Source organism: Danio rerio, chromosome 16, assembly GCF_049306965.1.
Source record: "Danio rerio strain Tuebingen ecotype United States chromosome 16, GRCz12tu, whole genome shotgun sequence".
NCBI classification, from domain to species: Eukaryota; Metazoa; Chordata; class Actinopteri; order Cypriniformes; family Danionidae; genus Danio; species Danio rerio.
In genome coordinates, this window is record NC_133191.1 from 34,210,710 (window position 1) to 34,235,748 (window position 25,039).

Genomic DNA, 25,039 nt, shown 5'->3' on the forward strand with positions numbered 1-25,039 from the left:
AGTGAGCAACATGATGACAGCATATGGTTCCCTCAGCATGGGGTTCAGTGTTTCATTCCAGTTAGTGAGATGAAGGCATGTAGGCTTATCAAACAAACCCTATAGACTCATCTCCATGGTAGGAGACTCAAAACACTGAGAGCAGAACTGTTGAGTCTGTTTGAACATTTTAGTTTCCATTGACACTTGCTGTTCTGGAAATTTGTTGTTAAAGGTCAGTTGTTAACACATTCTGATGGTCCTTTATTTTTTAGACGTTCTTGACAGATGGAGTAGTACAAAAAACACTTTTGTGTGAGTAAATGTATTACATACAGAAATGTTTATAGTTGTTTGAGCCTTTCTGTGGATCAGATAGTTGAGTATTGTAATAGTACAGCTAGGTTTGTGGGTTTAATTCTCAGGGAAAGCAGGAACTGGTAAAATATGTACCTTCAATTTAGTTTAAGTCATTTTGAATCAAAGCTTCTGCCAAATGCATAATTGTAAATATATGATTTAAACAATGTGTTCATGTAGTGTTTTTCTTTTCATAAAATAAAAAAGAATGTTTTCAGAAATGTTGACATTCATTTTTAAACTAAAAAATAACAAGAATTGGTGAAACATCCCAGATATTTGATCACAACAAACAAAAACGTTTGTTATTATGACTAATTTTACTTTACTAGGAACATTTTTTTTAAGTATTGTCAGAATAAATATTAGCAGACTCATAAATGTAGTAAATCCTAAAAAATAGAATTTGAAGTGGACTGTTTTTCCATATCTTTATACACTACCTGACAATAGTCTTGTCTTCAATCCCAGTTACAAATAATAACTTGACTTCTAGTTGATCATTTGGAAAAGTGGCACCACAATTGAACTCCATCAAAATCATCACAAATACTGCAAAAGATCTATTGGAACCCGTATGGGTCCAAGATTCTCACAAATCAGTCAAGTTTGTTCAAGGAAAAATCATGGTTTGGGGTTACATTCAGTATGAGGGCGTGCAAGGGATCTGCAGAGTGGATGCCAACAAAAACAGCCTTGGGTATAAAGGCAAATTCGAAAGCAGGATGGCACTCCTTCTCATACTCCACATAAAAGTTCCTGAAAGCAAAAAAGGTCAACATGCTCCCCGATTGGCCAGCTTAGTCACCAGATATGAACATTATTGAGCATGTCTTAGGGTCAGATGGAGGAGGAGGCATTGAAGATGAATCCAAAGAATCTTTGAGTCCTACAAAAATGCTTTCTTTGCCATTCCAGCTGACTTTATTAATAAGCTATGAGTCATTGCAGAGATGTATGGATGCAGTCCTCCAAGCTCATGGGAATCATACACAATATTCATTCTTTTTCCACTGACTTTATATTCTATACTGTACTGTAGTTCTGTTAAGTGACAAGACTTTTGTCTAAGCAAAGTCAGACCATACTGTCTTAATTACAAAATTAAAAATCAAGGCATGATCATATTTTATTATGGGAAAATAAGTGTAATCTAGAGGCTTTTGCCTTTCATATCAGCCATTTGTGATCCCAAATGATCAATTAGAAGTCAAGTTGTTATTTGTTGCTCCTACAACTTAGATAGGTGAAAACACTTTTGACAAAAACTGCACATATTTGTTCATACCTGAGAAGGTTTTCTAAAAAGAGACGTGCGTTGCTCAAAACCTGCGAAAGACCACATACACACATACATGAAGAAAACAAATGAAATCCAACACAAAATACATCACTAACGCTAGCTAAGCATGTCAGAACAACCAAAATAAACTCAACCAAAGATCCTTATTCACTGTCTCTATAGAGTTTGCGGAGATAAATTAAAATTACCATTCATAAATCTAAACAGAAGACAGACATACTTATTCATATGTACAGAACAAGAGAAAACAATAGAGGAGAAGAAAATGCTAATGTAAGCAGAGTCATACCACCAGAATATGAAAGGAAAAAGAAAACTTGCAGCATAGGACGAAATAGAGTCGTCTCAAAGCTCGCATAAACAGTAAGTTGAAGAGCGTGAATGCAATCTTCACAGTTTTGAAGACAAGCACTTGGCTGGCTGTCCTCCATGTTTAGACAGACAAGCTGTTTCGGCCTGTTTATTTTTAGGTGTCACTTGGCATTAAATGCATCTCCATAAACAGATACACTGATCAACGCTTCTTCACATGCTGCATGACTGCCACAAAGCATCCAGCGTAACTTAAAATGTCTTGCTGCAATTTAATTATGTCAAGTGTGGGTTTTTCTTGGTTAAAATTAAACCTATTAAGTCTAGGAGATATTTAATAGTTCTCCTAAAGGTGATAATTCTGTCATCATTTACTCATTCATGTTCAATTTAATAAATTTTTATTTCTAAAGTGCTTTGACAATGTAGATTGTGACAAAGCAGCTTAACATAGAAGTTCTAGTAAATTGAAACTGTCAGTCCTGTTCTCAGAGTTGAAGTTACTTGTCCGGTAGCCATTTACTTCCATAGCATTTGTTATTCGATCTATGAATGTCAACGGGTTCTAACATTCTTCAAAGTATCTTATTTTTTTGTTCAACAGAAAGAAGAAATTCGGAAAAAAGCATCTGAACCACTTGAAAATAAGTAAACAGTGAGTGAAAACTTATTTTCCCGTGAACTATCATTTTTAGATTACCAAGGCATACTGAGTGTATCATGTGTGCATATGTATAGAGTGTATAATGTTTGCATATGTATAAAACGTATCATGTGTGTATATGTGTGGAGTGTATATGCATAGAGTGTATGGTGTGTACATGTAAAGAGTGTATTGTGTGTATATCTATGGAGTGTATTTACGTATATCATGTGTGTATATGTTTCGAGTGTATATGTATGGAGTGTCTCATGTGTGTATATGTATAGAGTGTATCATGTGTATATGCATGGAGTGTGTATAAATAGAGAGAGTGTAACGTCTGCATATGTATGGAGTGTATCATGTGTCCATATGTGTGAAGTGTATATATAAATACAGTGTATCTTGTGTGTATATGTATAGTGTATCATGTGTGCATATGTATAGAATTTGTATATGTATAAAGTGTATCATGTGTATATGTATAGATTGTATAATGTGTGTATATGAATGCAGTGTATATGTATAGAGTGTATCATGTGTCCATATGTACAGAATGTGTAAATGTATAGAGTGTATCATGTGTCCATATGTATGGAGTGTGTATATGAATAGTGTATCGTATGTGTATATGTATACAGTGTATCATGTGTGCATTTGTATAGAGTGTATCATGTGTACATGTGTAGAGCATATATTTGTCAACTTCCAGTGGCTCAGTGGTATATGTGACTCGCCTCTCACGCCAGACACCCGGGTTCTATCCCAGATGTGTGTACATCCACTGTATAGAGTGCGCATGTATATATGAATGCAGTGTATAGTGTATAATGTGTGCATATGTATATAATGTGTATATAGAGTGTATTGTGTATCATGTGTGCATAGAGTGTATCATGTGTGCATATGTATAGAGTGTATCGTGTGTATATGAATAGAGTGTATCAGGAATGTATATCAACTGTGTGTATATGAATGCAGTGTATTTTTATAGAGTATATTCATTACCTTCCAGTAGCTCAGTGGTAAATGTGACTCACCTCCCATGCCAGAGACCCGGGTTCTATCCCAGACCCTGACAGGAATGTATTATATGTATAGATGTATTATGTGTATATAGAGAGTTTAACGTATCATGTGTCCATATGTATACATTGTGTATATGTGTAGAGCATATATGCATGACCTTCCAGTAGCTCAGTGGTAAATATGACTCACCTCCCACTCCCGGGTTCTATCCCAGACCCTGACAGGAATGTATAGTGTGCATATGTATATGTATGGAGTGTATTTACGTATAACGAGTGTATATGTATGGAGTGTCTCATGTGTACATGTATGGAGTGTGTGTGTGTATATATAGAGTGTAACATATACAATGTGTCCATATGAAATGTATTGTGTAGAGTGTATTTACGTATAACGTGTATGTGTATGTGTATCATGTGTCTATATATAGAGAGAGTGTAACGTCTGAATATGTATGGTGTATGGTGTTCATATGTGTGAAGTGTATATATGAATACAGTGTATATGTACAGAATGTGTATATGAATAATGTATTGTACATGTAAAAGTGTGTATTCATCACCTTCCAGTAGGTCAGTGGTAAATGTGACTCACCTCCCATGCCAGAGACCCGGGTTCTATCCCAGACCCTGACAGGAATGTAGTGTGTGTATGTGTTGAGTGTATCATATGTATGAAGTGTGTATATATGTGTAATGTGTATATGTATAGATTGTATCATTTGTGTATATCAATGCAGTGAATGTGTATCATGTGTCCATATGTGCAAGTGTATCATGTATGTATATGTCTCATGTGTAGAGCATATATTCGTCACCTTCCAATGGCTCAGTGGTATATGTGACTCGCCTCTCACGCCAGACACGTGGATTCTATCCCAGATGTGTGTATATCCACTGTATAGAGCGTGCATGTGTAAATGAATATAGTGTATCGTATATGTATAGAGTGTATTGTGTGTGTATATGAACAGAATGTATTGTGTATATCATAATGTATGTGCATATGGATAAAATGTCTATATGTGTAGAGTATCATGTGTGTATATGCATGCAGTGTATTTGTATAGAATGTACATGTAAACAGTGTGTATTCATCACCTTGCAGATGCTCAGTGGTAAATGTGACTCTACTCCCACGCCAGAGACCCGGGTTCTATCCCAGACCCTGACAGGAATGCATTGTGTGTGTGTATATAATGTGTGCATATGTATAGAATGTATCATGTGTGTATATGTATAGAGTGTATCATGTGTGCATATGTATAGCGTGTATATGAATGCAGTGAATATGTATAGAGAGTACCATGTGTGTATATGTATAGAGTGTATCAAGAATGCATTGTGTATATCATCTGTATAGTGTGTGCATATGTATAGAATGTGTATATACCACTGAGCATCTGGAAGGTGTACACATGATACACTCTATACATATACACACATGATACACTACACATTTACACATTCTGTACATATGGACACATGATACACTATACATATTCACTGCATTCATATACACACATGATACAATCTATACATATACACGCTATTCAATTGGCGGCCCGCGGGCCGAACCCGGCCCCCGAGGAAATTTATTCTGGCCCTCCAAATAGTGTGACCAAGACAAAAAATTAAATTTAGTTCAGTCGAAAAACAACGGAGAGTTGTGCGTTCCTTTCAGTGCAATGTAAACAAAATATATGTTAGACGAATTATTATTAAAAAGATTATATGCATGAACCCAGATGATAACAGCAGTTTATCTAAATAGCTACTTCCCTAATATAACGCTTGTTGTTCTAAATTACATTAGACGTAATAACCGTGAAACCATGAGTATTCTTTAGACTAAATTGTACAACCAAAATCTATAATGTTGCATCACTAATTGTTATGCTGTTCAAAACATAACATATGAATGTGTCTGAATGTAGAAGAAGCCTACTTCAGCAATGCTCTGTTTTTTGTGCGAAATAGAACATTTTGAATGTTTGTAAACAAAAAAAGTCAATTGGACAATGCAGTTGTTTTAAAATACAATATAAGAACATTTTAATGTAGAAAAAGCCAACATGGGTCTTTATGAGCACAAATACAACAAATGAGCTCTTATGTAGTTGTGTCATCACTCATATAGCAAGTCATATCTCTCTGGCCCTCCGTTTGGGATGCTTTTCATGAACCGGCCCCCATGCCAAACTAATTGAATAGCCCTGATATAGAGTGTACATGAATGCAGTGTATATGTATAGAGTGTATCAGGAATGTATTGTGTGTATATCAATAGTATGGTGTGTGCATATGTATAGAATGTGTATATGCATCATATTTATCACCTTCCAATAGCTCAGTGGTAAATGTCCCACCTCACACACCGGAGACCCGGGTTCTATCCCAGACCCTGACAGGAATGTAATGTGTGTTTATCCACTGTATAGAGTGTATCATGTGTGTATATGAAAGCAATGTATATGTGTAGTAAACAATGTGTGCATATGTATAGAATTTATCATGTGTGTAAATGTATTTATTAAATAATTGTATATGACTGCAGTGCATATGTATAGTGTATTAAGAATGTATTGTGTGTATATCAACTGTATAGAGTGTGCATATGTATAGAATGTATCGCATGTGTATATGCATAGAGTGTATCAGGAATGTATTGTGTGTATATCAACTGTATAGAGTGTGCATTTGTATCATGTGTGTATATGAATGAAATGTAAAGTATATAATGTGTGCATATGTATAGAGTGTATCAGGAATGTATTGTGGGTATATCAACAGTATAGTGTGTGTATAAAATATCATATGTGTATATGCATAGATTTTATCATGTATGTATATGAATGCAGTGAATTTAGAGTGTATCATGTGTCCCACTCAAGACCCGGTTCTATCCCAGACCCTGACAGGAATGTAATGTGTGTGTGTATATCCACTGTTTAGAGTGTATCATGTGTGTATATGAATGCAATGTAAATGTATAGTGAATAATGTGTGCATATGTATAGAATGTATCATGTGTGTATATGAATGCAGTGTATATGTATAGAGTGTATCAAGAATGTATTGTGTGTATATCAAATGTATAGAGCAGGGGTGAGCAAACTCGGTCCTGGAGGGCCAGTGTCCTGCACAGTTTAGCTCCAACCCTAATCAAACACACCTGCTTATAGATTTCTTGTGATCTTAAAGACACTGATTAGCATGTTCAGGTGTGTTTGACTAGTGTTGGAACAAAACTTTGCAGGGACACCGGCCCTCGAGGATCAAGTTTGCCCATCCCTGGTATAGAGTGTGCATATGTACTGTATAGAGTGTATCATGTGTGTGTAAATGAATGCAATGTATAGTGTATCATGTGTGCATATGTATAGAAATGTATATATATATATATATATATATATATATATATATATATATATATATATATATATATAGAGAGAGAGAGAGAGAGAGAGAGAGAGAGAGAGAGAGAATCATGTGTGCATATGTAGAGTGTATCATGTGTATTTGTATAAAGTGTATCTTGTGTGCATATGTATATGTATGGAGTCTATATATGTATAGAGTGTATCGTTGTATATGAATACAGTGTATCTTGTGTGTATATGTATAGAGTTTATATATGTATAGAGTGTATCGTTGTATATGAATACAGTGTATCTTGTGTGTATATGTATAGAGTTTATATATGTAAAGAGTGTATCGTTGTATATTATGAATACAGTGTATCTTGTGTGTATATGTCAATCAATCTAAATGAAAGATTTCTTCCCAAAAAGAGCTATCTGGTGAATTCATATTGCAGTATATATTGCAGTAAAACAAAATATTGCAATGTCAGATTGTTTTAATAAGGTGCAACCTTAATTCTTGGTTGGTTTAACTTGAGTAAGTTATGGAAATATAGGCCTGTTGTACAGTAGAGTGCACTTGATAAAAATATGATAAAAATAAACCTATTAAATTAAAAAACAGATATATTTCATTACTAAAAAAAATTTGCTTTTCTAAATATGCAATTTTTTATGTTAGAAATGTCACAAATGTTATTTCAATTGTAAAATCTTATTTTGTAATATTAATAGTTGGGAAAATATTTTCATTAGTTAGACAACTTTTGATTGCTTAAACAAAAAAATTAAATAATAACAAAACATAATAAATCAATGAAGATCAAAACAGGGTTCTTACTCCTTTTCCAACTTCAAATTCCAGCACTTTTCAAGCACTTTCAAGGTGCATTTTTATGCTTTTCCAGCACCTAACAACCGCGGTAAATTACGTTTATATATATGCTGTATGTACTTTTCCACATTTAAATCCATAATTTGTGCTATTTTACAAAACACAATACATTATTTCAAATTAAATTGTTGAATACTTGAGCATAGATTTATTGGGACAGTTCACCCAAAAATGGTAAAAAAAAATGAAAAATAATTCAGTTATTGGATGAAGTATCTTTTTAAGTTTGGTCTTTTTCTACCTAAAGTTGATTTCTCAAAAATGAGCTTACAGTCAGATTTTGTTTGAGTGTAGTACCAAACTTTCAAGACCAGACGTTCATGATATTTCATGTGCATTGCTATTTAAAATTCATGTAACAAATTGAAACCTTATGGGTCTGAGAATATCCTTACTGAAAATTGATGAACTCTTCCTATGTCAACTGTTTTGAAAATCAGTCACCAAATATGGAAACCATAGTTTGTAAGCTTTCATCAATTCATTTTCTTTTCAGCTTAGTCCCGTTGTTAATTAGGGGTCACTACAGCAGAATGAACCGCCAACTTATCCAGCATATGTTTTATAGTGGATGCCCTTCCAGCCGCAACCCAACACTGGGAAACACCCATACACTCTTGCATTCACACAGATACACTACATCCAATTTAGCCTATTCAATTCACCTATAGTTTAATAAAACTAATGGAATAAATGTAATTCATTGTTATGCTTTGATTAGATTTCACGTTTGCACACAAAAAAAGTTTTCTGTATAGAGCACTGAGAATTACCATTTACTGTACGTTGGTTACATTTTTATTATATTTATTATTGTATTATAAAAAAATTGACACTTTATTTATACTTAAGAAAGCAAAATAAAGCATATAACATACAGAATAACAGGTTTCAATTCAGTTACTTCTAAGCTTGGTTATTTGTCACTAAGAGTATAGATATGGTGTCAATACTGAGAAATTACATTCTGGTAGTATGGTACTGAACCAACCCTACTCTCATAAAAAAACAACCAATGGACTCTGAGTAACAAGTTGACATCTTTTAAACCATATCATAATTGCTAACCTTTTTATCTCTGTAAATGTCTTACGCAAGTGGCAGTGAAAAATATAACTACTAATCTTTGGCAGCGCCTCCGAGCGAAAGGGAATGTTTACAACCTACACTGATATCTGTGACACAACTTAACCAGAAGAATGAGTTGGCAGGTCACAGCTTGCAGTTCAGCGGGGATCAGCATATGTGACTGTTTCAGACTTACCAGCATTACCACACACCAGTTCAGGATCCCTCTGTAGTTTTTGAAGCTGCTCGCTGAACTCAACATCGACTCCTGCAACTTGTGGCAACTGAATACAGAATAAAAAGTGGACAAGAAATAAAAAACTGCAATGATGACTGATCTTAATAATGTGCTATATTGGTATAGCATGTAGATTTCCACTATTGTTGTTTTATAAAAGTAAATTTGTTGAAATTAACTGTGAATCTGTCCTTATTTAAGTGCATCATGGGCACTTTTGATCTGATCAGGATTTAGATTTAAATACCGTAGATGAAATCTGATTTGATTATTTCCACCATTGTGTAATGAAAATAAAGCTAATGTTTTCCAGTTGGCACCGACTATGTATCTGAGGGATAACCGCCACTGGCTTGATTGGTTTTGGACTTGTGCAGCTGCGCATTGATAGATTTTCTTATCAGTGTTTGCACTTTCAGCAGTGAAAATTAAACCATACTGAACGGAACTAAACTGAACTTAAACTGAAAACTGGACTGATACAGTTTCACTTTACTGGAACTTCTATTTTAAGCTGCTTTGATACAATCTACATTGTAAAAACGCAATAGAAATAAACATGAGTTGAATAATAAAATGTTCTGTAGGTTTTGTACTGTATTTTGCCATTTAAGGTACAAAGATTTTTAATCATTATTATTTTTCATGTTAACAGAAAACAGGATGACGTGGTGGTGCAGCAGGTAGTGCTGTCGCTTCACAGCAAGAAGGTCACGGATTCAAGCCTCGGCTGGGTAAGTTGGCATTTCTGTGTGGAGTTTGCATGTTCTTCTTGCATTTGTGTGGGTTTCAACCACAAGTCCAGAGACATGTGGTACAGGTGAATTGGATAAGCTAAAATTGTCCGTAGTGTATGTGTGTGACTGAGAGAGTATGGGTGTTCCCCAGTGATGGGTTGCAGCCGGAAGGTCATCCACTGCATAAAACATATGTTGGATAAATTGGCGGTTCATTTTGGTGTGGCGACCCCAGATTAATGAAGGGACCAAGCCGAAAAGAAAGTGAATGAATGAATGAATGAATGAATGAAATGAATGAATGAATGAATGAATGAATGAACGAATGAATGAACGAACTGGAAAACAAATCACACATACTGGAATTGCTTGCATGCCAGTCACTTAAATAATTGTCATTATGATACAAGTACAGTTCCTTAATGTGACTGTGTAAAAACAATAATATCATCTACGTCAATTACGCAGTAGTTTGCTGCATGTGTGGCTCCAGATAACAGGATTTGAAAAAATTGTTCTTATTAAAAAAAAAAGAATAACAATATAAGTCAGGGGTCACCAAACTTGTTCCTGGAAGGCCGGTGTCCTGCAGATTTTAGCTCCAACCCTAATCAAACACACCTGAACAAGCTAATCAAGGTCTTACTAGGTATACTGGAAACATCCAGGCAGGTGTGTTGAGGCAAGTTGAAGCTAAACACTGCAGGGACATCGGCCCTTCAGGACCAGGATTGGTGACCCCTAATATAAGTCATAGTGCTGTTTTTTGTGATCTGCTTATGACTTTATTTTACTTTAGAATTAATTTACTACTACCATGAATTATTTACCATTATTAACCATAAATTAAAAAGCCAACTGGTCAAAATCATTTAGACTACTGTGATTAAAAAATCAAGAATAACTCTATTGCATTATTGATCAAGATTAACTCCTCTAAAGTAAAACATTGGTAGGCTATTGCGTTATTGATAATAAAACATAGAACCTTTGTTATTTTTGTCATTTTATGTTATAAATTGGAACACTAAATGTTAAATTTAGTTTCATTTTACATTTATTAAAAATACTATATGCGAAAAAATAAGTTGAAATATTGCAGGCATAGTTTTTGCTTTAACATTTGTTAAACGTTTCAATAAACCAAATGTTTGTAGTAAGTATGTAAAATGTAAGTTATTTTTCAGTCAATTTGTTGATTGGTCAACTATGTCCACATGTGCGTTTGTTTATATTCTTTTTTAAGAATGGATACATTTCTCACAAACACTACTTATTTCAGCTTTGCTCAATGAAATACTTTTCGTGTTGGTGTAAAACATCTTATGCTGTGCTGTGCCATAGGCTACTGTACGCACGTTGGTGAATCTCTTTTTCCTCCCCCTGTGCAGTGACCATCTATCTTTGTCACCGTTCCTATAAATGCCCCCAAAACGACAACAACCTGCGTTTTAGCATGACGTCTCGGCGTAGACTACCTCTCTCACCTCATTCTGTCGTAGCGGTCGCATTTTCTCTTGTTTTCTTCGTTGAGCTGCAAGTTTTTCGCCAGAGACTCCCGCGCCTTGTGTCCGCTTTTGAGACCACTGTCAGCGGCTGCTGCTGCCGCGCTCGCGCCGTTTCGCAGCTTCACAGACTCGCTCCTGGTACTCGTGATGGTCGCGCGCCGCCGATTTCGGGTGACGGGCCCGAAATCATCCTTGTCAATCATGATTCCAGCAAATTTACAGCAAGCCTTGAGCAAACAAATTAAATAAACCGAGTCCAGGCAGGAGTCTCATTTGGCTCAGCGACCGGAAAAACAAGCTTTTGCTAAAAGCCCCAGTTTTGCAAGTTCTTAGGGTGTCGCAAGATTTGTAATAATGCGGTGACTCAAATGAATGTGCGTGGACTTTAGCACGCTTGTTAAAAACACGAATATCGGGCAAGGTTACGACTTTCCCCCGGATATAGTTCCGCGTTCATTCTTTCATGTAAAACGACTCGCCTAAACCAATAGGAGTCAGTACATAGTGTAACTCTAAACCGTCTGTCTGTTTTAAAACACGACGTTTATAAATAATATGACGAATACGTTCATAAATTACTGTGCTGCCTGAAACATATGGATATAATCCCATTCAGTTCAACTGGATTTATGAAATGTATTATTTTGTTCTGTCCACAGCAAGAAAGAACCACAAGGGCTTTCATATTTTGGTTCACTAAACCCTAAAACGTTCACATAATATATTTCTTTCATAGTGCAAAAACACTTTTATAATCTTAAGAAGATTTTTGCAGTTTTTTTCACCTTTTGTGAATGAAAAGAGGTTTCAATGATGTTAATCATTCTTAGTTAAGGGTCTTCATTTATGATATAAGCACATAATGGACCCACATTTCTTGGTTTCTCTGTAGCAGAAGTCATCATAGCTAGGTTAATCTAGAGCACAGACAGTGAATGGGAGAGTACTACAAATACTTTTTTTACAATGCCATTTGAACAGCAACATGGTGGCTCAGTGGTTAGCACTGTCACCTCACAGCAAGAAGGTCGCTGGTTTGAGCCCAGACTAAGTCAGTTGGCGTTTCTGTGTGGAGTGTTTTGGTGTGGGTTTCCTCCTCAGTCCAAAGACATGCGCTATACATTAATTGGTTAAGCTAAATTGTCAGTAGTGTATGGGTGTTTCCCAGTGCTAGGTTGCAGCTGGAAGGGCATAAGCTGTGTAAAAATTATGCTGGATAAGTTAGTGGTTCATTCCGCGACCCCTAATGAAAGAAGAGAATAAGCGAAAGGAAAATGAATGAATGACATTGCCATTTGGTTAAATAATAAAACAAAAATTCCATTATGGTGTTATCAAGACTTTCAGAAAAAGGAAAAAAAAAAATCTATGAGACTGATAATGACAGCCAGAAGACAGAATAACATAAAAATGTACTGTCCTTCCCATAGACACAGCATTAGAAACACACCAGCGGTAATGGATTTTTTGTAATTTAACGCAAATATACATATTTTACACATAAATGTACATACAGTTAAAAAAAAATTAAAAAGCTTTCAAGGATTTAAGATAAAGATGACAGTTGAACTTGTCATAACAGTCTTGTGAAAAGAGTCTATCCAAAGTTTCCAAATTGTCAAGTTTTTATGTTGCTGTTCCAGCTTCAATGTTTCTAAAACAGAAGCCATTATAACTCATTGACAATGGTTAGGAGGACTAAAACTCACATTTTTATAGAAAAGATGCATGTTGTTGCAGCATTGCTTTATGACTGATAGGACATTGTGTGAGACTGGAATTCAGTTTGGCATTTAATTGTTTCAAATAAGATAAGAAGGCATAATTCATTCATTCATTCATTCATTCATTCATTCAATCATTCAATCATTTTATTTTCAGCTTAATCCCTTTATTAATCAGGGTGGAATGAACCGACATCTTATCCAGCATATATTTACGCAGCGGATGCCCTTCCAGCCGCAACCCAACACTGGGAAACACCCAAACATTCTTGCATTCACACACACACACACACACACAAACACACACACACACACACAAACACACACACACACACACACACACACACACACACACACACACACACACACACACACACTAAAGCCAATTTAGCTTATTCAATTCACCTATACCATATCTTTGGAATGTGGGGGAAATGGGAGCACCTGGAGGAAACCCCTGCGAACATGGGGAGAACATGCAAGCTACACAGAAATGCCAACTGACCCAGCTAGGACTTGAACCATCAACCTTCTTGCTGTGAGGCATTTTTGCTACCCACTGTGACCCCATATGAAATAATAATACAAATAAAATATTTTAAATAAAATCTTCCAGGTTTAAAAAGAATGGGGATATTGAAACTTAGAATACAGCTTTTTTTATAAGGGTTAGTTATTACCAGTTTAATGATATATACCTTTGGTATACTGAAAACCACAGTAACTTTCTTCTTCAGACGAAGTTAAGGATTTGATGTGATTTCAAAATATTTAATTCCCAGTTTATACTAGCAGTCACCAAAACAGGTGCATATAAGCTGGGAAATGTGCAGTGTGCAGGCAGGCGTTATCTGTCGTCTGAAGTTTCTGACTTCAAACAGCTTCACTAAGATGCTCAGTGCTCATCGAGGCAGAACATTTCACCTTCCCTCTTATCAAAGTTGCAAAGTAAACTACAAGAAAACATTCTGCAGCAAAACGGAGTGCAAGCATGAACCTGAGAAAGACATTTTGGATGCTGTGTCCAAAGCAGTGCAGCGAAAACTGTTGCATTGCGTGCCACCATCCAATGGTTGGTGTGTGAAAGCCGGTTATTTTTTGATTCCGCTCCATCTAAAATTTAAAGGGGAAAAAGGTGTTTAATTAATAATTGATCCTTCCATGTCAGTAGCATTGATGTACTTAAATTCATGCTCAAAAAGTGACGTTAGATTTCCTTTGACTGCGTTTGTTCCCTTAGTAAAGATACTGCCGCTTGTTTCACTTGGCTGCAAGCCTCTGGATGAAATAAAGGCCCGAGAAAGATTAATTCTACACATTTCCGTGACAGGTTGATTGTATTTTATGCCTGGCCGCATGACTTGTGACCCTCTCTTCTGTCAGGGCTGTCAGAACAAGCTGGCATTGGCGTTTGGTTGCGCGGGCCTGAGGTGAGGAGGTATGTGCCCGTCTGCGAGCGTGTCCTTGGTTTTGTAATGAAGTTGTGAGGCTGAAATCACTCACTACTGTGTGGCGCAGTGGCACGTCATGTTTTATCACAGGGATGCCACATTTACTCAGTCATTAGGGACCGAAAGCTAGTTTATCTCAGTTGCGATCCAGGCAGACTGATAGACACTTCAGGGGTGGCACGCGTGTCAGCACTTTTGCAGTTCAGTCAAGGACTTGACTCCCGATATCGCTGTCATTCTCTATACGTCTCTGTCTTCCTCATGCTTGCTCACTCGCACGCATCATTTCACACTCAGGTGGATTCTTTAAAGTAATGTCTGCCACAGTGACATCACTGAATGACAAAGGACAAATTATGAGATTAACAAGTCATTATGCTGCCCAGAAAAGATGAATGATGGCTGGGTTCAGATGCGCTCAGAGAAAAATGTTATTGCGCAGTTCTTGGTTTGATTTATGAGAAATATAATTATTAGCGTTGTTTCAGATGTTTTCTTTAAATGTTTTTTTAACCTATGGGTAGTAGTAGTAGTAAACATCATTGCCCTTGAGAGGAAATTTGTTATGAGCATCACCATATTGCTGCAGACATTCCATAAAACAAACCATAAAAACAATACAGTAGTTACAAAATTACAATGCTAATTAAGATAAATTCTCAGAGTATGTGTTATTAAAGTGAGTTGACATAATAGACGGTTTAACTTTAGTTTAGCATTCTATATATCACAGACCATTTTTTACTGTTGACATGAATGGTAACATAAGGGCCGCGACACGGCACGCACATGACAGTTGAAAGTATTGCACACCAGAGGCGCACATTCGCATGATATTTAAAATGAAACTATTCAGATGGCACTCTGTGGTGCGACAGAAATATGAACCGTGACCTGAGTTATGGCTGGGTGCCGCAGACAGCCACCGACTTGCGGCACCAGTGTGTGTACCCTGGTAGAAACCTATGTTTAGAGTTCTGAAATGCATGGCACTGCATAGCACTAGGCGGCACAGCGCTGAGCGGCGCTTCTGGTGTGTGACCCTCCTTTCACACTAGCACTTTTGGTCCGCACCTGGGTTCATTTGACGTCAGAGTACGGTACATTTAGCTAGTTCGAATGTGTCTTCTGAACTGGGGTGCACAATAGTGAACTGTAACTGAGTCCGTCTGAAAGAGGTGGTCTGGGGTACAGTTCATGCGAACGCTAGTCCGATTCACTTCTAGAAAGAATGCAATCGTACCAAATAACGGAAGTGAACCGCCAACTGTACAACAAACTATTGTTTTCATAACGTTCATTCTTGTGTGTTTGTATGTGTGTCACGTATTGTACCTTGGTGACAAGCGGGACTGACTTTTTCTCCTCCAAAAAAAGCTTCTGCAGACATCACATTATGTGCTAAATTATTATATTTTTGTGGCAGATGGACGTAAATTGCTTTCTGCATATCCAAAACCAAAAGATTCAGTAAAAGCAGAATGACCGTGATGTGCGTACGTCTTTCCATATTGGTGCTTTGCATTTGTGTCCGACACCTAGCGACTGCCGTATACTCAACAGCAGCTCAATGATGCAAGCATTCCGGGGTTCAGAAGGGGTAAAGACAGTGTCACAAACCAACCGAGAAGGTGGCAAGGGGGGACAATTGAACTTTAGTACGGTCCAGGCAACTGCAGAATGGCCAGAAGAATTACCATTTAACATTAGCTCAGTCAATGCTACATTCTCAAAACCTTTTTTAAATGATCAATGCACACTTTCCCATAATGCAATACAGTTTACAATTTAAATGATGATGGTCCAGGATTAACAATAGTGAATTTACACTGTATTTAAATGATGATGATGGTCCAGGATCAATTGTTTTAGTAAACAATTTAAATGCCTAATAATACATTTAAATATAAACCTAGATTTTTATGAAGACTAATGAACACTGTTATTGTTAAGAAGGACACTCTTAGTGTTAAGCTATTAACACTGAGTTTGTAGTTTTAGCATATTTACTCCGTACAAATATGTAGGGGGAGTGAAAAACAGCGTTAGCAGTAGCAGTGTTTTTTTAACGCTATGCAAGTGTAAAAATAAAACTCAATTTCAGTTGTAAATTTTACTCTATTTAGTGTGGACCTATAAACACTTAATTAGTGTTAATTTTCACACTTTGAGAGTGAAATTAACACTTCACTCGTACTTATAGATCTCTGACTGAGCAATAGAATGGTTATGTACAACTATTGACAATGGTCACCTATACACATTTGAAATGTGAAATCTTACTTTTGACAGCAGACTCAAAGTGTTAAAAAAAATAAAAAATAGGGCATCGTAAAATGGAAGTTAGATTAAAAATGGCATTAGGCTCCAATGACTTTCAAAAAACATATTTTTTCATGTTTATGTGAACTGTCCCTCAGTTTGAATCACGGGAGAATGTTTTGTCTTTCTGAGCTCATTCCAACCCAAGTGTCTGGTTGTGAAAACATACGCACACACACATTCATACACAAACTCTCTCAGGCATACTTTGTCTTTCTTCAGCGCTCACGGTGTATGCTCTGTTGATGTTTGTTTAATTAAAAACTGATAATTGCGTTGTCACAGTTTGTGTTTTGTTCAGAGGAGATGAGATGGACAGGTCTCTAGGCAGAGAAAGCTTGCATGTTGCCTCATGAATAGTAATACGCATTCTGTTTATTCAACTACAACACACCTGTGGATCGGCTCTTTCCACCTGAGGCCCTCAGCGCCACTTAACTTCCAGAGTATGAGAAAATGCTGACCCACAGAATCTTTTTTCATGCTGGTAATTACAGCTTATTTGTTTTCTTTAGAGCTTAAGATTAGAGAATTTCATATTTAATCAGTTACTTAATGTTTTTTTTATCATTCTAGGAATTAAATTAAATCTGTTTAAATATATAATGTATACTGTATATATGAGCAATAACACACGAGTAGCAGTGCGATAGGGCTGTATATTGACACTAGTGGCAGGTGTGCCTTAGAGTCCCACTAGTGAGGATATACGGCCATATTGCACTGCTATGAGTGTGATATTGCATTTATATCAAAGTTTTATGGCATAATCGTGTATATAAAGAAGAAAATCAAACACGGAGAGTCTAAAAACCCTTTTGTGCGAGAAACTACTTTTTTTCTGCCATTTATTCGCATTTGCAGCTGATGTCAGAAACAGCTGAACTACTTCACAAATGTCATTTTAGAGCTAGTATTTGAATGATTCTTTAGCGTAATATCTAAAGTGATGACAAAACAGATGATTTTGCTGACATTTTAAGATTATAAGGCTGAACAACATGAAATGCCATCTTGTGGATGGACAATGTCAAACGTCTTTGCGCTGCTACAAAACAACTACATTCTTGCCTCAAAAGTACATTGTGTTGTCCAACAGCTGCAATATTTGTCAAACTGTAGTCCTCTGCTTGCCACTCGTGTGTATATACATGTATATACATATACAGGGCTTTACATTAACACCCGCCAACCCAGAAGAAAGCAAGTGAATACCGAATGAGAGGATGATGATCACTCGTGCTAACAGCTGATACAGGCCCGGATTGGCTAATCGGGAGGACCAGGAGAATTCCCGGTGGGCCGGTCTGTTTTTTTGGCCGTGAGGGCCGGTGTCCCTAGCTCCAGAATCTGTTGCTCTCAGCAGTCTCACTTTTTAAAAATAATTTATTTATTTACTTGACCACAGCCTCCTTATTCATTATTTTACCGCAGCTCAGCTCTTTTTATATATTTTCTAGTAGCCTCGTGAGCAAGATGCAGCCTGCAGGTTAATGATGATATAACTAGATAAGTCACCATTCAATGTACAGCTGTTGTGGTACAGTGGTTAGCATGTTGGGTTATGATGTGGCCAACCTGGGTTCGGTCCTTTTTGGGTAACATTTTATTTTTATTTTTTCATTTTTATTGTTAAGATATATAATACTTTAAGGGTTGTTAAACATTTGAAGTTCTAAAACAGCTGTTTTCTCAAAAAAAGAAGTGATAGTGTAATTAGAAACTGAATTGGAAATGACCTTATTTTAATATAGTCAGTGGTGAACTGAGGTGGGCCGGTCTAAGGCTTGAAACTCCAGGGCTGAAAAAGAGTCCCACTCCAGCCCTGAGCTGATGTGATGCGTGCAACTTCTTAAAATGTGTGTACGCGACTGCTTAAAAACGCGTGTGCGCTCCCGTTTCCTTTCGTGAAGTCTTTTTTTTTTTTACAATATTGCTTTAATGGGAGATCAACTCTCCATTTATGTGCAGTTAACTGGTGATCCGAGAGACCTTCAGCCAGGACAGATTACTGTGCATATTTTTGATACATGACAATAATTATTTTTTAGAAGTCAATTGCTTTTATTTATTTTTAAGAAATGTTTTGTTAAATAAAATGTATAGTATACAGCTTGGTTTGATTTAAAAATTTGGTGTGGTCAGAGATAAATTTGGTAAATCCTTATTTTTGAGCTCTGAAAAGTCATGTGAAATAAAAACTAATTGCAAGATAACACTATGAAACCATAACCTATTTGCTCATGGACCATTATCATCATTTAAACAGTGTGTAAATTCACTAATGTTGATCCTGGACCATCACCATTTAAATACAGTGTGAATTAACAGAGCCAATGGTGTAGTGGTTAGTGTGTTGACATATGGCACTATGGTGTTCGTTGTGACCTGAGTTCGATTACAACCTTGAAGTCTTATGCTGATCCTTCTAATCTTCCTGCTCCTCATGCTTTGCTCTCTTTACTGTTCTATAAATAAAACATGATTACATCAAAATATTAGTTAAAATATATCAAACAGTGTAAAATCTCTATTGTTAATATTGGACCATCATCACTTCAATACAATGTAAATTCACTGATGTTGATCCTGGACCATTATCATCATTTAAATACAGAGTAAATTCACTAGAGTTGATCCTGGGCCATCATCGATTAAATGCAGTCTAAATTCACTAATGTCGACCATGGAACATCATCATCATTTAAATACAGTGTAAATTCACTAATGTTGATCCTGTACCATAATAATTTAAATACAATGTAAATCACAGAGCCAATAGTGTGGTTAGTGTAATGACCCATGGAACTGTGGTGTTCATTGTGACCCGAGTTCGATTCCCACCTTAAAGTTATTTGCTGATCCTTCAAATCTCATGCTTTGCTTTCTCTACTGTCCTAAAAATTAAACCTTACTACCTCAAAATATTAGTTAAAAATAATTTAAACACAGTGTAAATTTACTAATGTTGATCCAGGACCAACATGATTTAAATACAGCTTAAATTAACTTTTGTTGATCCTGGACCATCATCATTTACATACAGTGTAAATACTATTGTTGATTGTGGACCATCATCATCATTTAAATAGTGTGTAAATTCACTTTTGTTGATCCTGGACCATCATTGATTAAACGCAGTGTAATATCAATAATGTAGATCCTGGACCACCATCATCATTTAAATATAGTGTAAGTTCACTGTTGTTAATCCTGGACCATCATCATCATTTAAATACAGTGTAATTCCACTATTGTTGATCCTGACCCATTATCATCATTTAAATATATTGTAAATCACAGAGCCAATGGTGCAGTGGTTAGTGTGTTCACCCATTGCGACCCGAGGTCAGTTCCCACATTGAAGTCCTATGCTGATCATTCCAATCTCTCTGCTCCTCATGCTTTGCTCTCTCTGCTGTCCTAAAAATTAATTGTGACATCCTCAAAATATTAGCTAAAAAAATAAAACAATGCAAGTTCTCTATTGTTGATCCTGCACCATCATCATTTAAATACAGTGTAAATTCACTGTTGTTGATCCTGGACCATCATCGATTAAATGCAGTGTAAATTCATTATTGTTGATCCTGGACCATCATCATCATTTAAATTCAGTGTAAATTCACTATTGTTGATCCTGGACCATCGTCATCATTTAAATATAGTGTAAATTCACTATTGTTAATCCTGGACCATCATCATTTAAATACAGTGTAAATTCATTATTGTTGATCCTGGACCATCATCATCATTTAAATTCAGTGTAAATTCACTATTGTTAATCCTGGACCATCATCATTTAAATACAGTGTAAACTCACTATTGTTGATCCTGGACCATCATCATTTAAATACAGTGTAAAGTCACTAATGTTGATCCTGGACCATCATCATTTAAATAAGCTTAAATTCTCTAATGTTGATCCTGGACCATCATCATTTAAATACAACGTAAACTCACTAATGTTGATCCTGGACCATCATCATCATTTAAATACAGTGTAAATTCACTATTGTTAATCCTGGACCATCATCATTTACATACAGTGTAAACTCACTATTGTTGATCCTGCACCATCATCATTTAAATACAGTGTAAATTCATTATTGTTGATCCTGGACCATTATCATCATTTAAATTCATGGCACTGTGATGTTCATTGTGACCTGGGTTCGATTCCTACCTTAAAGTTGAATGCTGATCCTTCAAATCTTTCTGCTTCTCATGCCTTGCTTTCTCTACTGTCCTATAAATTAAACCTTACTACCTCAAAATATTAGTTAAAATAAAAGACCATTTATCATTTAAACACATTGTAAATTCACTAATATTGATCTTAGGTCATCATCATCTAAATACAGTGTAAATTCACTATTGTTGATCCTGGACCATCATCATCATTTAAATAGTGTGTAAATTCACTTTTGTTGATCCTGGACCATCATTGATTAAACACAGTGTAAATTCAATAATGTTAATCCTGGACCATCATCATCAATTAAATACAGTGTAAATTCACTGTTGTTGATCCTGGACCATCATCATCATTTAAATACAGTGTCAAAACGCAGATCCAATGGTGTAGTGGTTAGTGTAATAACCCTTTGCGCTGTGGTGTTCATTGTGACCCGAGTCGAATCCCACCTTAAAGTCCTATGCTTATCCTTTAAATCTCTCTACTTCACATGCTTTGCTCTCTCTACTGTCCTATAGATTAAACATGACAACTTCAAAATATTAGTTAAGATAAACGAAGCAGTGAAAATTCTCTATTGTTGATCCTAGACGATCATCATTTAAATACAGTGTAAATTCACTATTGTTGATCCTGGACCATCATCATCATATAAATACAATGTAGATTCACTATTGTTGATCTTGGACCATCATCATCATATAAATACAGTATTAATACACTATTGTTGATCCTGGATCACCATCAATTAATTACAGTGTAAATTAACAATTGTTGATCCTGGACCATCATCATTTAAATAGTGTGTAAATTCACTAATGTTGATCCTGGACCATCATCATCATTTAAATAGTGTGTAAAGTCACTAATGTTGATCCTGGACCATCATCATCATTTAAATGCAGTGTAAATTCACTATTGTTGATCCTGGACCACCATCATTTTATTACAGTGTAAATTCCCTATTGTTGATCCTGGACCATCATCAATTAAATGTTGATCCTGGACCATCATCATCATTTAAATACAGTGTAAATTCACTAATGTTGATCCTGGACTACCATCATTTTATTACAGTGTAAATTCCCTATTGTTGATCCTGGACCATCATCAATTAAATGTTGATATTGGACCATCATCATCATTTAAATACAGTGTAAATTCACTAATGTTGATCCTGGACCACCATCATTTAAATACGTTGTAAATTCACTTTTCTTGATTGTGGACCATAATCATTTAAATCCAGTTTAAATCACAGAGCAAATGGTGTAGTGGTTAGTATAGTGACCCATGGCACTGTGGTGTTCATTGTGACCTGAGTTCGATTCCCCCCTTAAAGTCCTATGCTGATCCTTTTAATTTCTCTGCTCCTCATGGTTTGCTCTCTCGTCCTATAAATTAAACATGACAACCTCAAAATATTAGTTAAAATAAACAAAAGATTGTAAATTCTCTATTGTTAATCCTGGGCCATCATCATTTAAATACAGTTTCACTTCATCATTTCCTGCTCTCTGGTCCCACCTAAATAAATGAATAAAAAAGATAAAAAAAACAAAAGCATCTTCTTCTGTGTCATCATGCACATCTGTCAAGATTTTTTGACATTGAACAGAAAATCGTACTCTGACAATCTGTTGCCCCAGTTAAAATTCTGAGTTATTGAGGTTAAGTCGGGGGAAATGAGCTTACCGAGTCTTCATATCCACATTCAATCGCGAATCCTTCCTTGTTTTCATATATACAACTTATGAAATCTGCGGTCTCTCAAATTACCCGTTAGATATACAGTAATTAATTCATTTTAAATGAAAATGTCATAATCAGCTCATTATTTCAGACAGATTCCATTCGTCTGTCATTTGTGCAACTTTAATGTCTAATGCAAATTAAGAGAAAGATGTAAGATTTTATGAACTCTTCAACAATATATTTCTTTGCCACCTCTCTTTCTGTCTGTCTATTTATGAGAGGTAATCTATAATGCATATGCCTTGGCTATGGCTGCATATTGTCTTACAAAGGCAGCTCAAAGTGCTCTGTTCAGCGGAAAGGCTAGCACATGCTGACAGATGCTGCAGGAGCAACACCCTCACACACACACACACACACACACACAAACACACACACACACACACACACACACACACACACACACACACACACACACACACACACACACACACACTGGAGGAGCGAGATAAAGATGCATTGCTCAACGGAGAGAAGGATTACACAGCTGAGCACGACTGATTCAGACAGAATCATTCAAAGCTCGGAGAAGCCATACAGATCTGCCTAGTCCAGTGGGGTACATACAGAGAATGGAAGAGACAGAGAGTAAAATGATACGGTTTTGTTCAAAAAAACAATGACACCATAAAGATGAATTTAGGATGTGTTCAACCAAAGGTCAGAGTCTGGCTGGCTTCATTAGCACCTGCTGGTAAAAATGGTAACTGCACACACTGCTGGATCGTAATATCTAATGTTTATATACGCAGTTCTCTAAAACAAAGTTCACTTAAAGGAACACTCCACATTTGTATTTTTATGGAAATATGCTCATTTCACAACTCTCCTAAACAGTTTAGTTTTATTATATTCATACCATTTAGCTGATCTTCAGACTTAGCTTAGCTTAGCATAGATCATTGGATCGGATTAGACCATTAGCATCTCGGAACTACTCTCATAACCTGATGTTTATAAACAAATTTTGAAAGAAGCACAAGTGTATGAAACGTCTGGCCTTTCATTAGCAATCTAACATCCAATCAGCAATCAATCCAATTTGAAATAAAAATCCTGATAAATAACCAAATCAAACAACCTCAACCATCCTTGACTTCTCAGTATCTCTCCAACAACTAGTCTCCACTTTGCCTTCGGTTGAAAAGAATGGGGGAGTTTTCGCAGAACCAGGCTTGAGTTCTCGATTAAGAGGAGCGCGCCAAGCTTGAAAATCTTTCCAAGCTCAGAGCATTTCCCTGGGACAGCACACCAAATACACTTCTTTCAGTCAAGCATCCACTAAGTGAATGGCTGTTTCTCAATTCCAAGAACGCTGAGAACGGACTTGCGTTCTTGTGGAGACCGGTCTTGCCAGGTGTCCTTGGAAAAACGAACTCAGGAGACCGCAAGGGCAGAGCACGCGTCCTTTGAGAAATGGGATGCTGCGTTCTTCCTGATGATCACGTGACCTTCACATGTTTTAAATGGAAATTATTTAAACATTACAGCACTCATACAACAATTTATTGTTTTCCCCCTCTTCAAAATATATACTTTGCATAAAAACATTATAAATATACTCTGCACAATATAAATAAAACAAATTGTAATACGAATTTTAGCAAACAAACACCCTTAATGTGTTTATTCTTTTATTAAGATGTCCATGGTAATGTTTACTTTCACCGTTTCATTTAGGGAAACTCCTGAGGTAAAGAAGTTAAATCTCTGAAATTTAATAATAAATCTAAATAAAATGCTGCGCTTCCCACCTCTAGTTGCAATGACTTCGGTGCTCAGGTCTGCATCAGTGTGTCCTCGATATCAAGAACACATCCGGGAAGTTTCACGCGTCCTCCGTACTTGCGGTCTTGAATATTGGAACTGAACTTAAGCAGCTGATGATGACGTTGCACGAGAACACGAGGACGCAAGACCGCTGAAGAACCCATATTGAGAAACAGCCAAAGTCTTGAAGTCATAATAATCAAGGAAGTTTGTTGCTATACCATGGCTGCAGTATCATGGCTGTACCATGTTTGTTGCTGTACCATGGCTGCAGCAGATGCAATTATATTACGCAGTTCCCAAAAAAACTGTTCTGAATCATCTCTCACAAATGTCTCCATGGTTGCAACTTGCAAGCCGGTGGTAGGTTATAGTGATGGAAG

The 25,039-nt window shown here is 36.3% G+C and overlaps 1 protein-coding gene and 1 long non-coding RNA gene across 9 annotated transcripts in view; one reads left to right on the forward strand and one right to left on the reverse strand.

The window, feature by feature from the left end:
* dgat1b (diacylglycerol O-acyltransferase 1b) overlaps positions 1-11,877 on the reverse strand; it is a 52,290-nt gene extending 40,413 nt beyond the window's left edge. For 2 of the 6 annotated variants that reach the window (XM_021466677.2, XM_073924873.1), the window contains exons 1-2: positions 11,416-11,877; positions 1,628-1,668 (exon numbers count right to left, since the gene is read on the reverse strand). In XM_021466677.2, coding sequence (XP_021322352.1) covers positions 1,628-1,668; positions 11,416-11,439 — 65 coding nt within the window. In that variant the 5' untranslated portion in view covers positions 11,440-11,877. 6 annotated transcript variants of the gene reach the window in all.
* Positions 9,087-25,039, forward strand: part of LOC141378225 (uncharacterized) — a 41,997-nt gene continuing 26,044 nt past the window's right edge. The window contains exons 1-2 of one of the 3 annotated variants that reach the window (XR_012392192.1): positions 9,087-9,311; positions 9,847-9,925. This is a non-coding gene — a long non-coding RNA (uncharacterized lncRNA). Of the gene's footprint in view, positions 9,312-9,626; positions 9,770-9,846; positions 11,806-25,039 lie in introns of those variants that run through there. The other 2 variants (XR_012392191.1, XR_012392189.1) reach the window with 2 other exon arrangements.